The 13,862-nt window shown below is 37.8% G+C and overlaps 1 protein-coding gene across 1 annotated transcript; it reads right to left on the bottom strand.

Annotated features, from left to right (window-relative positions):
* Positions 1 to 12,927: 12,927 nt before the first annotated feature.
* Positions 12,928 to 13,502, bottom strand: LOC145069313 (major allergen Pru ar 1-like). Its single transcript, XM_079016249.1, has 2 exons — positions 13,287 to 13,502; positions 12,928 to 13,214 (listed from the first exon to the last, which is right to left on the bottom strand). Exons 1-2 carry the CDS (start codon positions 13,468 to 13,470, stop codon positions 12,928 to 12,930), a joined length of 471 nt encoding a protein of 156 aa, XP_078872375.1. The 5' UTR covers positions 13,471 to 13,502.
* Between the last annotated feature and the right edge of the window lie 360 nt (positions 13,503 to 13,862).

Raw genomic sequence — 13,862 nt, forward strand, 5'->3', positions numbered from 1 at the left:
GACTTGTGAGGCTTCTAAGAAGGTAGTAGGCTCATTATTGGACGTAAAGGCCACAAGATAAGCAACATGTTTATTAGAAATTTTTTATAAGAAACAAAATGAGAAAGAGGATGTACCGTCGAGGCCTCTTGATCGGAAACGAGTTGTTGATGACTGACGGAAGGGGAAAGTTGCACGAAGTAATCTCGAAATTTCTGAGGTTGCGTTTTTTTCTAACACTTCTGATTGTATTTTCGAGATTAGTATGCATTTGCCGGGCTGGTTCTGAAATAAAATCTGAATAATCTGATGGGCTGGCAGCAGAAGGCGCAACTGGGCTTGTGCTCGGAATTGGGCTACTTGGTGCATCTGGTCCTACTTGTGGTGTTGGGCTACCAGAAGCGTTGGTACTATCAGGCTCCAGTGAACTAGTATACTCAACATGTTGCTCAGTGGTTGCCAACAAATCATCATTATGATATTCTGGGTCCTCATTTACTTGAAAACTTTTGTCATAACTTTTATTACCTTCACACATACCTTCTTGAAGTTTAGTTGGTAAGTCATCATCACCTTGTACAATGCATTGTGTATCTTTGAAAGGATACACATTTTCATCAAAAACTACATCTCTACTCACAATAATTATTTTAGACTCAATGTTGAAAATTTTGTAACCTTTAGTACCTTGTGGGTAACCCAAAAATATACCAGGTTTTCCTCTTAATGCAAATTTATCTCCCTTTGTATTGATGTTTTTGTGGTACGCAAGGCACCAAAATATTTTCATGTGTTCATACCGTGGTTTAGAATTCCAAACAAGTTCATAGGTAGTTTTATTTTTAATGACCTTTGAAGGGATCCTATTGATTATATATGCAGCCTTGAGGATGCACTCTCCCAAAAACCTCTTTGGAATATTTGCTTGAAACCGAATTGCATGCACAATTTCTAATAAGTGTCGGTGTTTTCTTTCCACAACGCCATTTTGTTGTGGCATATGTGGACAAGTGGTTTCAAGCAATATACACTCTTTATTATAGAAATCACACATGAAATTAGAGGTAAACTCACCGCCATTGTCACATCTAATTCTCTTAATATGTTTGTCAAACTGAACACTTATCATCTTGTGAAAATTTATGAGACATTCACTAGCGTCATTTTTGTGTTTGATAAGAAAAATCCAAAAAACTCTACTATAGTCGTCAACCACAGTGAGGAAATTATTGGCATTTGTGTAAGAAGGTATCTGATACCTCCCCCCCATGTCACAATGTATTTATTCAAACATATGGTTAGTTTTATTAATACTAATAGGAAAAGAGTTTCCAACAATCTTAGCCTTAGCACACGAGTCACAAACTTTATTACTAAACTCAACGAATTTGGTTTTAAATAAATCTACTTTTGATAGCTTTCCCTTTGAGGCGTGACCTAACCTTCTGTGCCAAGTGTCTGTCATAGCAATCATGGCTCTTCTGTCTTCAGTCATCCCAATTTGGTACAATCCCCCTTGGCGTCTACCCGATCCAATCAAGCTCCTTGTGTTGAGTTTCTGCATAACACAAAAGTTGGGAAAAAAAGTTACAACACATTGGAGATCTTTAGTGATACAACTAACTGAAAGTAAATTGCATTTGAACTTTGGTACACATAAACCCCATTTGTTTTGACTCCCCTTAAAATGGTACAATCTCATTTTCCCTCTACGGGAATAACATGTAACGCCCGCGTTTCCAGGCTAGGCATTTTCGTTGATGTAATAGTCTAGGTTAACCTTTGTAACCCGTTTTGAAATAATAGAAGTATATTATTTGAGTATTATGAGTTTTGTGCTTAATTACTTAATTATGTGATTTGATTAATTAAGAATAAAATGAGCGTCAAAATTTAAGTGTAAAATAAACTTGATATCTTTGGATAATGTTGTAGTAGTTGAAATGAGGTTTCCGAATATATAAAGAACGCCCAAATCTGACTTCGTATGAGGAAGTTATGATTTTCTGAAGTTTCGACTTAGCGGTATGCAGTCCGAATACTCGCTTTGAGATCGAGCGGTTTTTAGTCGAATCAATCTAAACGAGAATCGAAGATCTCGTTGTTGGTATCGAAGCGATGAAAAGTTAGGCGGGAACGGACGTCAAACGAAGAAGTTATGAATTTATAATGAAGTTTTTCTGTACTGGACTACTAAAAATAATTAATAAAAAATAAATTCAAAATTAGCCGACGGAGTCTAAACGAAAGTTGTAGAGCGTAGTCTCACCTACGCGTGGATATAAAGAACGTCGAAAACGGAGTTCGTATGAAGGAGATATGAATTTCCGAAGTTTATTAAATAATTTGTATTTAAATTTAATCTTTAATTCGGATGTATATCCGAAGGAGTCACCGATCTGATCCGAAGTACGCCCAGCGTACAGCGAAGCATGACACGCCTCGCACTCGAGTTCTTCGGATGACGCATGCAGTGACGATTCAGACGCGTATGCCCCGCGTACTGCTGTACGCCCAACGTACTCCGAGGCTCCAGCCTCCTATAAATAGGATGCGAGGGCAGCCGGCTCATTTGCTCTTTTTCTCTCTTCTCTCTCCCGTTTTGCGTCGTTTTGCATGCCAGAAGTACCCCGAAGCCCCGGTATTATTCCCATGCCCCGAAGCAAGTTTCGAAGTCCCGAAGATCCCGAGAAGTAAGATTCCCGAGCCGAAGCTCTGCCCGCGAGGAGTCCGGTTTTTGTGAAGATCTTCCAGATCTGCCAAAGGAATACTACTTCTATAATCCGTAGTGCTGTCCGATCATCTTCTGATCACGTGAGTGTATACTACTTCTAGATAATGCTGTCCGATCATCTTCCAGATCTGCCAAAGGAATACTACTTCTAGATAATGCTTTATTAGTCGAAGTTGCTAGTGGCAAGTTTGTACCTGTTAGCCATCGTATGAAAAACATCTTAATCGACCTTAATGGGAATAAGTTTCACGAGGAATTATTGCCTATCGAACTTAATGGTTTCGACATCATTCTGGGAATGGATTGGCTTAGCACCAATGATGCCGAAATTTTATGCAAGAAGAAGATAGTTAAAGTAAACCCGCCTGGGAAGGATTCATTTATGGTGTACGGGGACAAATGGCGAGTAAATTCTGGAATCATTTCCCTAATGAAAGCCAGGAAGTGTTTGACCAAGAGATGTACATCATATTTAGCATTCGTGATTGATGCTAAGAAGGAAAAGAAGGTGATGCAGAGTATACCAGTGGTGTGTGATTATCCGGAAGTATTTCCCGAAGATCTTCCAGGATTACCACCTGATAGACAAGTAGAGTTCAGAATAGACTTGTTACCAGGAACCACGCCAATAGCAAAAGCACCGTATCGATTAGCACCAACGGAGATGAAGGAGCTGATGATGCAACTTCAGGAGTTATTGGACAAAGGTTTCATTAGACCTAGTTCATCACCCTGGGGAGCTCCGGTGTTATTTGTGAAGAAGAAAGATGGAAGTATGAGAATGTGCATTGATTACAGAGAGCTGAACAAGGCAACAATAAAGAATAGATACCCGTTGCCAAGGATTGATGACCTATTTGATCAATTGCAAGGTTCGAGCTATTTCTCGAAGATCGATCTAAGGTCAGGATATCATCAGCTAAAAGTAAGAGAGAAAGATATCGAGAAGACTGCATTCAAAACTAGATATGGACACTACGAGTTCTTGGTTATGTCGTTTGGACTAACCAATGCTCCGAAAACATTCATGGATTTAATGAATAGGGTTTGTAATCCGTTCCTTGATAAATCCGTGATAGTATTCATAGACGACATTCTGATTTACTCAAAAAGCCAAGAGAAACATGGCAGACGCTTACGAGAAGTGTTAGAAGTCTTGAAGAAGGAGAAGCTGTATGAAAAGTTCTCTAAGTGTGATTTTTGGATTCGTGAAGTCCAATTCTTGGGTCACGTGGTCAACCAAGAAGGGATAATGGTTGATCCAACAAAGATTGAAGCTGTAATGAAGTGGGAACAGCCGAAAAGTCCCACGGAGATCCGAAGCTTTTTAGGATTAGCCGGATATTACCAAAGGTTTATCCAAGGCTTTTCTTCGATTGCTACTCCATTAACAACTTTGACCCACAAAGGAACTACTTATGCTTGGAGTGATAAGCATAAAGAAGCATTCGAGAAGCTAAAGAAGAAGCTATGCGAGGCACCGATACTTTCTTTACCCGATGGAGTTGAAGACTTCGCTGTTTTAGCGATGCGTCTGGGGTTGGATTGGGTTGTGTTTTGACCCAAAGAGAAAAGGTGATAGCATATGCGTCTCGATAGCTGAAGGAGCATGAAAAGAATTATCCAACTCATGATTTGGAGTTGGCAGCAGTAGTTTTCGCTCTGAAAATATGGAGGCATTACCTCTATGGCACGAAGTGCAAACTTTTCACTGATCATAAGAGTCTCTAATATCTCTTTAATCAGAAAGAATTGAATATGAGGCAACGCCGCTGGCTAGAGTTACTCAAGGACTACGACTGTGAGATACTTTACCATCCCGGTAAAGCTAATGTTGTTGCTGATGCTCTCAGTCGGAAAGTCAATCTTGAAAGGAAAAGGCCAAGAGCGTTGAGAATTGAAGTTGCCTCGACTATTTTGGAAAGTATAAAGAAAGCTCAAAGCGAAGCTTCTGAGAAGAATGACCGAAAAGAGGAACGTTTGGGCAAAACGTTGGTGTTCGGTGTAAACAGTCATGGACTGAAGGTGTTCCAAGATCGGATTTGGATACCTAAGACAGGAGGAGTCAGAGATCTTCTGATGGAAGAAGCTCACAAAACCATGTACTCGATTCATCCCGGTAGCACTAAAATGTATAGGGACCTAAAACCCTACTACTGGTGGCCGACGATGAAGCTTGATGTTGCAAAGTATGTGGCTGAGTGTGTGGCTTGTGCGAGAGTAAAGACACAACATCAGAAACCGTATGGGAGTTTAGAACCATTGCTTGTGCCTATGGGTAAGTGGGAAGACATTGCTATGGATTTTGTCACTAAACTGCCCAGAACAAAGAATGGTCACGACATGATTTGGGTGGTCGTTGATCGATTCACTAAGAGTGCGCATTTCATAGCAGCCAAGGAGAAATGGTCTATGGAGAAGCTTGCAAATTATTACGTGAAGGAAATTGTGAGGCTTCATGGTGTTCCGTTAACGATTGTGTCGGATCGTGATAGCCGTTTCACCTCGAGGTTTTGGAAAAGTCTACAAGAGGAATTGGGTACCAAGTTGTGTTTAAGTACAGCTTACCATCCACAGACTGATGGCCAGAGTGAAAGAACAATACAAACACTTGAAGATATGCTGAGAGCATGTACCCTGGAATTCCTAGGTAACTGGGATGAACATTTACATTTGGTAGAATTTTCCTACAATAATAGTTTCCACTCGAGCATAAAGATGGCACCTTATCAAGCTTTGTACGGACAGAAGTGTCGTACGCCGTCTTGTTGGCTTGAGGCTGGGGAAAACCAGTTTATGGGTCCCGAGATGGTCCAGCAAACCGCTGAAAAGTTGAAAATAATTAGAGAAAGAATGTTAGCAGCTCAAGATCGTCAAAAGAGATATGCTGACAAGAAGCGAAGGCCAATGACCTTCGAAGTTGGAGATTCGGTTTTGCTTAAAGTCTCGTCGTGGAAGGGACTTATAAGATTTGGTAAAAGGGGAAAGTTGAGTCCAAGGTTTATTGGACCGTTTAAAGTTCTTCAGAGGATTGGGAACCAAGCTTACAAGCTTGAACTACCAGAGGAACTGAATGGAATTCACAACACTTTTCATGTGTGTTATTTGAGGAAGTTCACGGGAGAAGTTCCCGATATAATTCCAATTTTTGAATTGAGAATTGATGAAACAAGAGGTTAATTGAAGAACCAGAGGCAATTATTGACCGAAAGACTAAGAAGCTTCGACGCAAGATGGTCGAATTAGTGCTTGTTCGTTGGAAACATTCGAATGGGCCAAATCTCACCTGGGAAACGGAGAGTGACATGTTGAGTCGCTATCCGCATTTGTTTGTTGATGTGTGATTCCGGGGACGGAATCATCCTAAGGGGGAGAGAATTGTAACGCCCGCGTTTCCAGGCTATGCATTTTCGTTGATGTAATAGTCTAGGTTAACCTTTGTAACCCGTTTTGAAATAATAGAAGTATATTATTTGAGTATTATGTGTTTTGTGCTTAATTACTTAATTATGTGATTTGATTAATTAAGAATAAAATGAGCGTCAAAATTTAAGTGTAAAATAAACTTGATATCTTTGGATAATGTTGTAGTAGTTGAAATGAGGTTTCCGAATATATAAAGAACGCCCAAATCTGACTTCGTATGAGGAAGTTATGATTTTTTGAAGTTTCGACTTAGCGGTATGCAGCCCGCATACTCGCTTTGAGATCGAGCGGCTTTTAGTCGAATCAATCTAAACGAGAATCGAAGATCTCGTTGTTGGTATCGAAGCGATGAAAAGTTAGGCGGGAACGGACGTCAAACGAAGAAGTTATGAATTTATAACGAAGTTTTTCTGTCCCGGCCTACTAAAAATAATTAATAAAAAATAAAGTCAAAATTAGCCGACGGAGTCTAAACAAAAGTTGTAGAGCGTAGTCTCACCTACGCGTGGATATAAAGAACGTCGAAAACGGAGTTCGTATGAAGGAGATATGAATTTCCGAAGTTTATTAAATAACTTGTATTTAAATTTAATCTTTAATTCGGATGTATATCCGAAGGAGTCACCGATCTGATCCGAAGTACGCCCAGTGTTCAGCAAAGCATGACACGCCTCGCACTCGAGTTCTTCAGATGACGCATGCAGTGACGATTTGGACGCGTACGCCCCGCGTACTGCTGTACGCCCAACGTACTCCGAGGCTCCAGCCTCCTATAAATAGGATGCGAGGGCAGCCATCTCATTTGCTCTTTTTCTCTCTTCTCTCTCTTGTTTTGCATCGTTTTGCGTGCTAGAAGTACCCCGAAGCCCCGGTATTATTCTCGAGCCCCGAAGCAAGTTTCGAAGTCCCGAAGATCCCGAGAAGTAAGATTCCCGAGCCGAAGCTCTGCCCGCGAGGAGTCCGGTTTTTGTGAAGATCTTCCAGATCTGCCAAAGGAATACTACTTCTATAAGCCGTAGTGCTGTCCGATCATCTTCTGATCACGTGAGTGTATACTACCTTTCATAAACACGATAATAATACAAGTATGGTTTGAGTGTATTAATTATATTGTTGTTTATATGCGTGAGTGTGTGGTTACTTTCTTCTAACGCATAATTATAAAGTATTTTATACGAAATACGTGTTATGTGTATATTTTGTGTTATATGTGTGAATGTATATTCACTCTCTTCTATTTCATGGATCTGATTTGTTTTCTATGAAATACGTGTTATGTGTGTGTGCCTCATCTGTTATGTGGAATATGTATTGATTAAAGCATGCTATACAGGTTTTTAAACTATGTATAAAAATGTATATTTTTATCTACTAATATGTTGGGTAGAACATGGGTAGATAGTTGGTGTGTAATAAACAGATGAGAGGCCTCGTTCTTGTTTTGATTCAGTCATCTAGCGGAGTTTAGATGACGACCACAGACTTTTCTAGACAGTCATGTGGAACACTAGCAGGCTCGCCACCTGTAGGTGTTAATGAACTTGGGTGTTCATTTGCTGTACTCCATGCCCCTCATGGTTGCCTTATTTGACTTATATTGATGAGGAACCCCCGAAGCATGTGTTGTCTCCCTGATGAAATATTCTTAGACTAGGTCCCTTATGTCAGTTGTCTTAAGGATTTAAAGTGAGAATAACGGGAATGGGTAATTGGGTTATTGTTGGTTGGTGGAATTAAATATAATTATTTATTGTGGGTTGAAAACCCTATATGCTCACCAGGCTCACAAGCCTGACCCACTCAATTTTATTTGTATTACAGGAAGTGGCGCAAGGGCATAAGATGGATGAACCATCAAGTTGTTTTGTTTACAAGTCTGTATATATATATATATATATATATATATATATATATATATATATATATATATATATTTGTTGAATGACTTGTAATGTTAACGTTTATGCTTTATGGTCTGTATCGGAACATGACATCCCGAGTTTTGATTATATAATGAAAATACATTTCTCTTATGAAATGCTTTGGTAAACATTGTTTTATTACATTTTGTTTTGGGGAACAAATTCCGCAACTCTTTCAAATCAAAAGGAAGTACTCTGAAATTATTTTAAAAGCATAAATGAAAATCGGTCTTTTCTGGCCGAGATTTTGGGGATGTCACATAACATCACCATTAGGTATTACAATAGGAGGTTCAAAGTGTGTGACTCTTTTATTAGTAAGTAAATTAGGATTAAAGGCAATGTGTTCGGTACAACCTAAATTGATGATCCAATCATGCTTACCAGCCATGTTGGCACTTCGTGACGGTCCTTCATCGATACTCGAATTCTTGAAGTGATTTATTAACATTTGATATTGTTCTTTGGTAAGTTCAGGTATTGGGCTCTCTTCCACTTCAACATGGACTGTCATTGTCTTGGGCTTTTCATTCTTCTTTTCGGGCCACCAATCCGAATACCCAACTAGCTTAAAGCACCTATCACTATTATGACCAATTTTATTGCAGTGTATGCAATGTTCATCTTTCTTGTCTTTGACTGTCTTGGAAACACTCTTTTCTTTCGCTAAATCAAAATTTGTGTTTCGACTTTGGAAGGTTTAAAAAGTCGCCGACTCAACAGGTGTTCTTTTGTCATTCGAAATTGTCCTTTATCTTTCATCTTCAGCTACTAGATGGTACACGATGCTAAGCGAAGGTATCAGTTTAGTGGCTAGGATTTGCGTTTTGATAATGGAGAATTCTCCGTCCAATCCCATAAGGAATTGGTATAGGCGTTCTTTCTCTTGATACTCGCTAAGTCTCTTTCCAAGTTCACATGAGCAACTATTGCATGAACACTTTGGGAAGGGGAATATGGATGACGTCTCATCCCAAAGTGTGCGTAAGTTGGTATATGTCACACCCCAAAACCAAGAACGGCGGAAACGTTCTGGGGCGGAGGACGTCATGTAAAGTATCACAACACAGTAAAGCAAACAACATCATCCATTGCATTAAATATATAATTTTAATACAAGCATGTTCTGAACAGTTATAGACACCAAAAATAATGTAAATCAAAATAATAAGATGAGTCTTGGATGCGCTCCATCTTCTCAAAAGCTGGCCTCGGTACCTGTCTACTGATGACCTGAGAATACAAGTTATTTTGAAAGAGTTTATCAGCATTAAGCTGGTGAGTTCATAAGTACTTTAGTGTCGATGTTTGTTATCAAAAACAATTGAACATGTCTCAAGTGTAAGTTTGTAAAATGTAAGTAAATGTTTGTAAGTGTTTGTAAAAGTTTGAATCTCTCAGAAAAACCTATATTTTCTATTAAAGTAGCCTTCTACCAAGGCTTAACTGTTTTGTATGCTCGTTTGTTGTAAAAGTGTGTAATTTCCCAAGTGTAACTATCATTTAACAAAATATAGTTTGTACATTAATGTTTAAGTGAAATAATCACTAAATATATGTAATGGGTAAATTATTGTAGTACTGTAGTGTGGTATTATAGGAACTACTACTGTACTAACTACCTTAAACCGGATTTATATTAAGGTATCATGTGATAAATTGCACCATACTATAGACTGGTAACAACAACAGCATATAGTCGAAAAATAAGGTATGACGTTTGGCACCCGCAGACCTGCCGGTCCGGCTGTAGCTAGCAGCCAGGTGTAGGATAGTCAATCCAGTATAGATCTATACGCAAACTCACGCTCTCCCTTCAAGAGACTCTGGCTACAACTCGGGTCATGACAATTAAGGCATGCTCCCATACAGTGGATCACAATTGTTAACGTATTCATGTATATGTAATGTAATGTTACTTGTTCTAGTATCGTTGTATATGTTCTCTTCCTAGTATAGTTGTATATGTACTCTTAGTAATAAGTATTGACTCATGAATGAACTGACTCATTGATCTAGAAATTGTAGTAGTATGATCCTGTGTTACCCCGATGGTAACTTACTAATGATGTGACTAATACGCATGAATATGGAAGTACTTTTATGTCTATATATTTACATTTGATATATAATTAATATTGAAACGACCTTCGGACGACTACCCGAAATCCCACCAGACCACATCCAAATCGAGAAAAAGGAAATAGGGAAGATGGCCTTCCTAAGCCCTTTAAACATTGCTTATATATCTATACATATATGGGCATGCAATTTATAAGAAGTATAACAAAGTTTAAATAAAAGTGTTTGATAAGTAAAAGAGTTTGTAAATCAGTTTGAAGTAAAACAGTTTGATAAACAGTTTGAACAGTAATAAAATCATTGGTTTTCTAGTTATTAATCAGATGTGATTGATGTAATAACTATAAGTATTTAACTTGTATCCCCCTATAAAGTATTTAAAACATTTAAAAGTATTTCAAAGGTTAATTAAAGGGGTATGAACTCACTTGCGGTGAGTGGATTGGATTGAAGTGTCAGATACCGTGTTAGGTGGCAAACGGAGACTTGTTCACACGCACGAGCCTAGTTATCATATAATGAGCATATATATAACTATTTAGCCAAATAATAACTAATGAAATAAGTTGGGACACTCAGGAACATGTAAACACTTTGTATAAGTGTTATAGGTCCTATGGGTTGCTTCTAGGTTGTTATGGGACAAGGCTAAAGGGGTTTAAAGCTTCCAAGGATCTTGTATAAGTGTTTACTCCTAAATAAACTCCACACAAGGAGTTTACGGTCGTAAACCCTTGAGTTTATGGCCGTGAACTCTCAAATTGGTGGTATTTGGTGTTTTGAAGTGCTATTTGATTTCTAGAATAAGTCTTACGTGGTGGTTTAATCCTTTGGGTAGTTTAGGGCATAGAAATACTCCTTTGAGGAGTTTACGGCCCCAATGCCAAATACCTTAGAGTTTACGGCCGTAAACTCTCATGGGATGGGTGTTTTTATTCTTTCAAGTCCCAAGCACAAGTAGGATAATTTCTAGGCATTTTTTAAGGTTAATGAGGACCCTAGGCACGCTTTGGTGCCCTTATTTGGTGTTTACGGCCTAAGAGTATTTCCTTGGCCGTAAACTCCCTTTAAGGGGTGCTTTTGATGTTTTAAAGTCCACAAATTAGCTAGAAGTAAATGAGGGTTAATGTCTAAAGCCTTAGGAGTGATTAGGGCACATTTTGACCCTTGAATTTGGAGTTCACGGTCCAAGAAGTTCTTGGGCCGTGAACACCCTAAGCTAGGTGTTTTTGATTGTTTTCTAGTCTCAAATATACATACATATAATCCTTAGCTAGTTACTTAACAAGGAAATGGGACTAGATAGCCTTTAAGCTTCATTTTGGAGTTTACTCCCCAAGAACGTTCTTGGGCGGTAAACTTCCGAATCTCACATATCTGACATTTAATCTATGTTATTAAGAATATAACAAATATTATAAAACAACTAGAGAAGTGTACTCACGATTTGGGATGAAAACCCGAAGATCCGTGAGAGAGAAAATGGCTTTTCTCTAGTTGGAAATGTGAATAATGAATGAATTTAGTTCAGAAATCTATTTATAGTCCTGAAATATTTTTGGCAGAAAATATTTTTATTCCGGAATTGGCTCTAACATTATGAAGTTTTGAAATACTCAAGTTTCACAAACGCATGAGCATCCACTCTCCTGATATCTCCTTAAACATAAACCCTAATGTACACAAACTTATTCGGAAAAGTCTGAAATTCATTGAAACAGGTCTAGCTTCTATTGAATAGATAATGTTCGTACAAAATGGAAATTTCGGGTTGTCACAGTATAATAAGTAGAAACAGACAAACCATCTTGTCTAGTTGCAACTATTTTATGTTTTAATTCAAAGGCTCTTGGAGAACTCTCCTTACCGAATTGTTCATGTAAGTCTGTCCAGATCTCTGCCGCTGAAGTCGCATATTTGACGCTGTCAGGAATTCCCTTTTCCATCCTGGTGATGAGCCATCCCTTCACCATCGCGTCTCACCTCATCCAAAGTATGTAATCCCAGTTTTCCTTTTTCTGGTTTTTGAAGTGTTCCATCGACAAAATCAAATTTGTTTTTGGCGAATAGAAAGTTTTCCATCTCTTGGCTCCAATTGTTAAATTTGGAATATGAGAGAACTTCATTGACATGAAGTTGTTTTGGTACATCGGAAGGATGAAGATAATATGGTGAGTTATGATCGATCCCGCCACCAGAACCTTCTTCGATGTCTTTGTCTTTGGCTGCTCCTCCCGTCATTCTTCTAGCAGAAGAAGGTATGTTTTAGGTTTCAGATTCGGGCTTTGATACCATATAGAAATCTAAGGTATTATTCAAAGAATCGTTGAAAACTATTTTATTGATATGCCAAACCAACAGTAAATAGAAGATGTGTACAATGAGAACAACCAATTCACAAAAGTATCAGACTTAGCTAAGGAAAGGATAAACCAATACTTGATAAAGATAGACTAAAAAAAACAATATCCTATAAAAAGTGGTTCTGTATTTGTCAAGATAGACATCAAATAGGATTGTAAACATATTATTAAGATTTCTTTTCTTAGTTTGTTGCAAATGAGGGGTGTTCCTAAGTTAGGTCTAAGCTATCAAGTATATCTTATATTAAGATTGACACCTAAAATATTTATAGTCATATTTAGAGCAACGATATACACAAATCATCAATTCTCTTCGTTATATAAAGAAGTACCTTTTTGGCTAAAATTTTATTAATAGTGCAATATTTATTTCTCAGAAAACACAAGGAATCTTAAAAATATCAAACACATATGTGAATCTTCAAACATATGCATCAGGGTTTTCAAGAAGGTAAGCTTCCACAACCTTGTAAAGCCCTAGCACCTTTTCTTTTCCTGCATTTAGTTCTTCTTCCTTGAGTTCAAAATCACCATGGGTGTAAATAGTAGTAGTCATCTTTGAGATGGTTCCATTATCAGGTGTAGCTTCAAACTTAATATCATAGGACACCTTTTCAACCTTGTCGGATATGCCCATACCTTCAATCAAACTATACTTATACGTTAATGTATTTTCATCAACTTCATCTACATGGTGTTTCACATAACCTACATACAATTTTGAAATTAAACACAATTATTTCACCATATTAATAGATATTTGATCAAATATAAGTTTACCTCCTGAAAAGTTAGTCTGATTAATGCTTCCGGCCCCACCATCACCTTTGATTAATTCGATGCTTTTAATAACATCTGGCAAGAGTTTTGGCATTAAATTATGGGAGTCGAGGATTGCGGCTTTGAAAATTCTTGATGGAGGGATTGTGGAAGTGTGTTCATCGGTATATGTTATGACACCCATGGTTTTTGAGGATTAAAGATGATTAAAATTGGTTGATTTTGAGTGTTTTTAAGTATATAGATGGTTTTCAAGGCTAAAAGATGGGTTTTATTTATAGGTTGAAATGAGAAGAGTGTTGTGGAGTTGTTATTGTACATTCACATTAATTGGCAAGATTAACATTCTGTTTCTTGTCCACATTAAGAAACTTAATGTATGTAATAAATATAAAAAAGATAATCTTGAAATCGATTAAATAATAAACATGAAACTTACATAATAGATGAAAACATGCTTATTTGGGCGTTATATATGCATGAAAAGTAAAAAAATGGTTTTATTATTAGCTATAGATAGCGTTGCACAGTGGCAAAATCGTCTTTACTAGAATTTTCAGGAGACTTAAGGGCGTG

This window comes from Lactuca serriola, chromosome 1 (genome assembly GCF_051521515.1).
Source record: "Lactuca serriola cultivar US96UC23 chromosome 1, Lser_US96UC23_V15, whole genome shotgun sequence".
Classification (NCBI taxonomy): Eukaryota; Viridiplantae; Streptophyta; class Magnoliopsida; order Asterales; family Asteraceae; genus Lactuca; species Lactuca serriola.

What these genes read in the sequence shown, in the direction of transcription:
- LOC145069313 (XM_079016249.1), bottom strand. Translation starts at nt 13,470, where the DNA reads ATGGGTGTCATAACATATACCGATGAACACACTTCCACAATCCCTCCA. An exon ending in TCAGACTAACTTTTCAGGAG is followed by an intron (nt 13,215 to 13,286) that starts GTAAACTTATAT and finishes AATTGTATGTAG; the next exon opens with GTTATGTGAAACACCATGTA.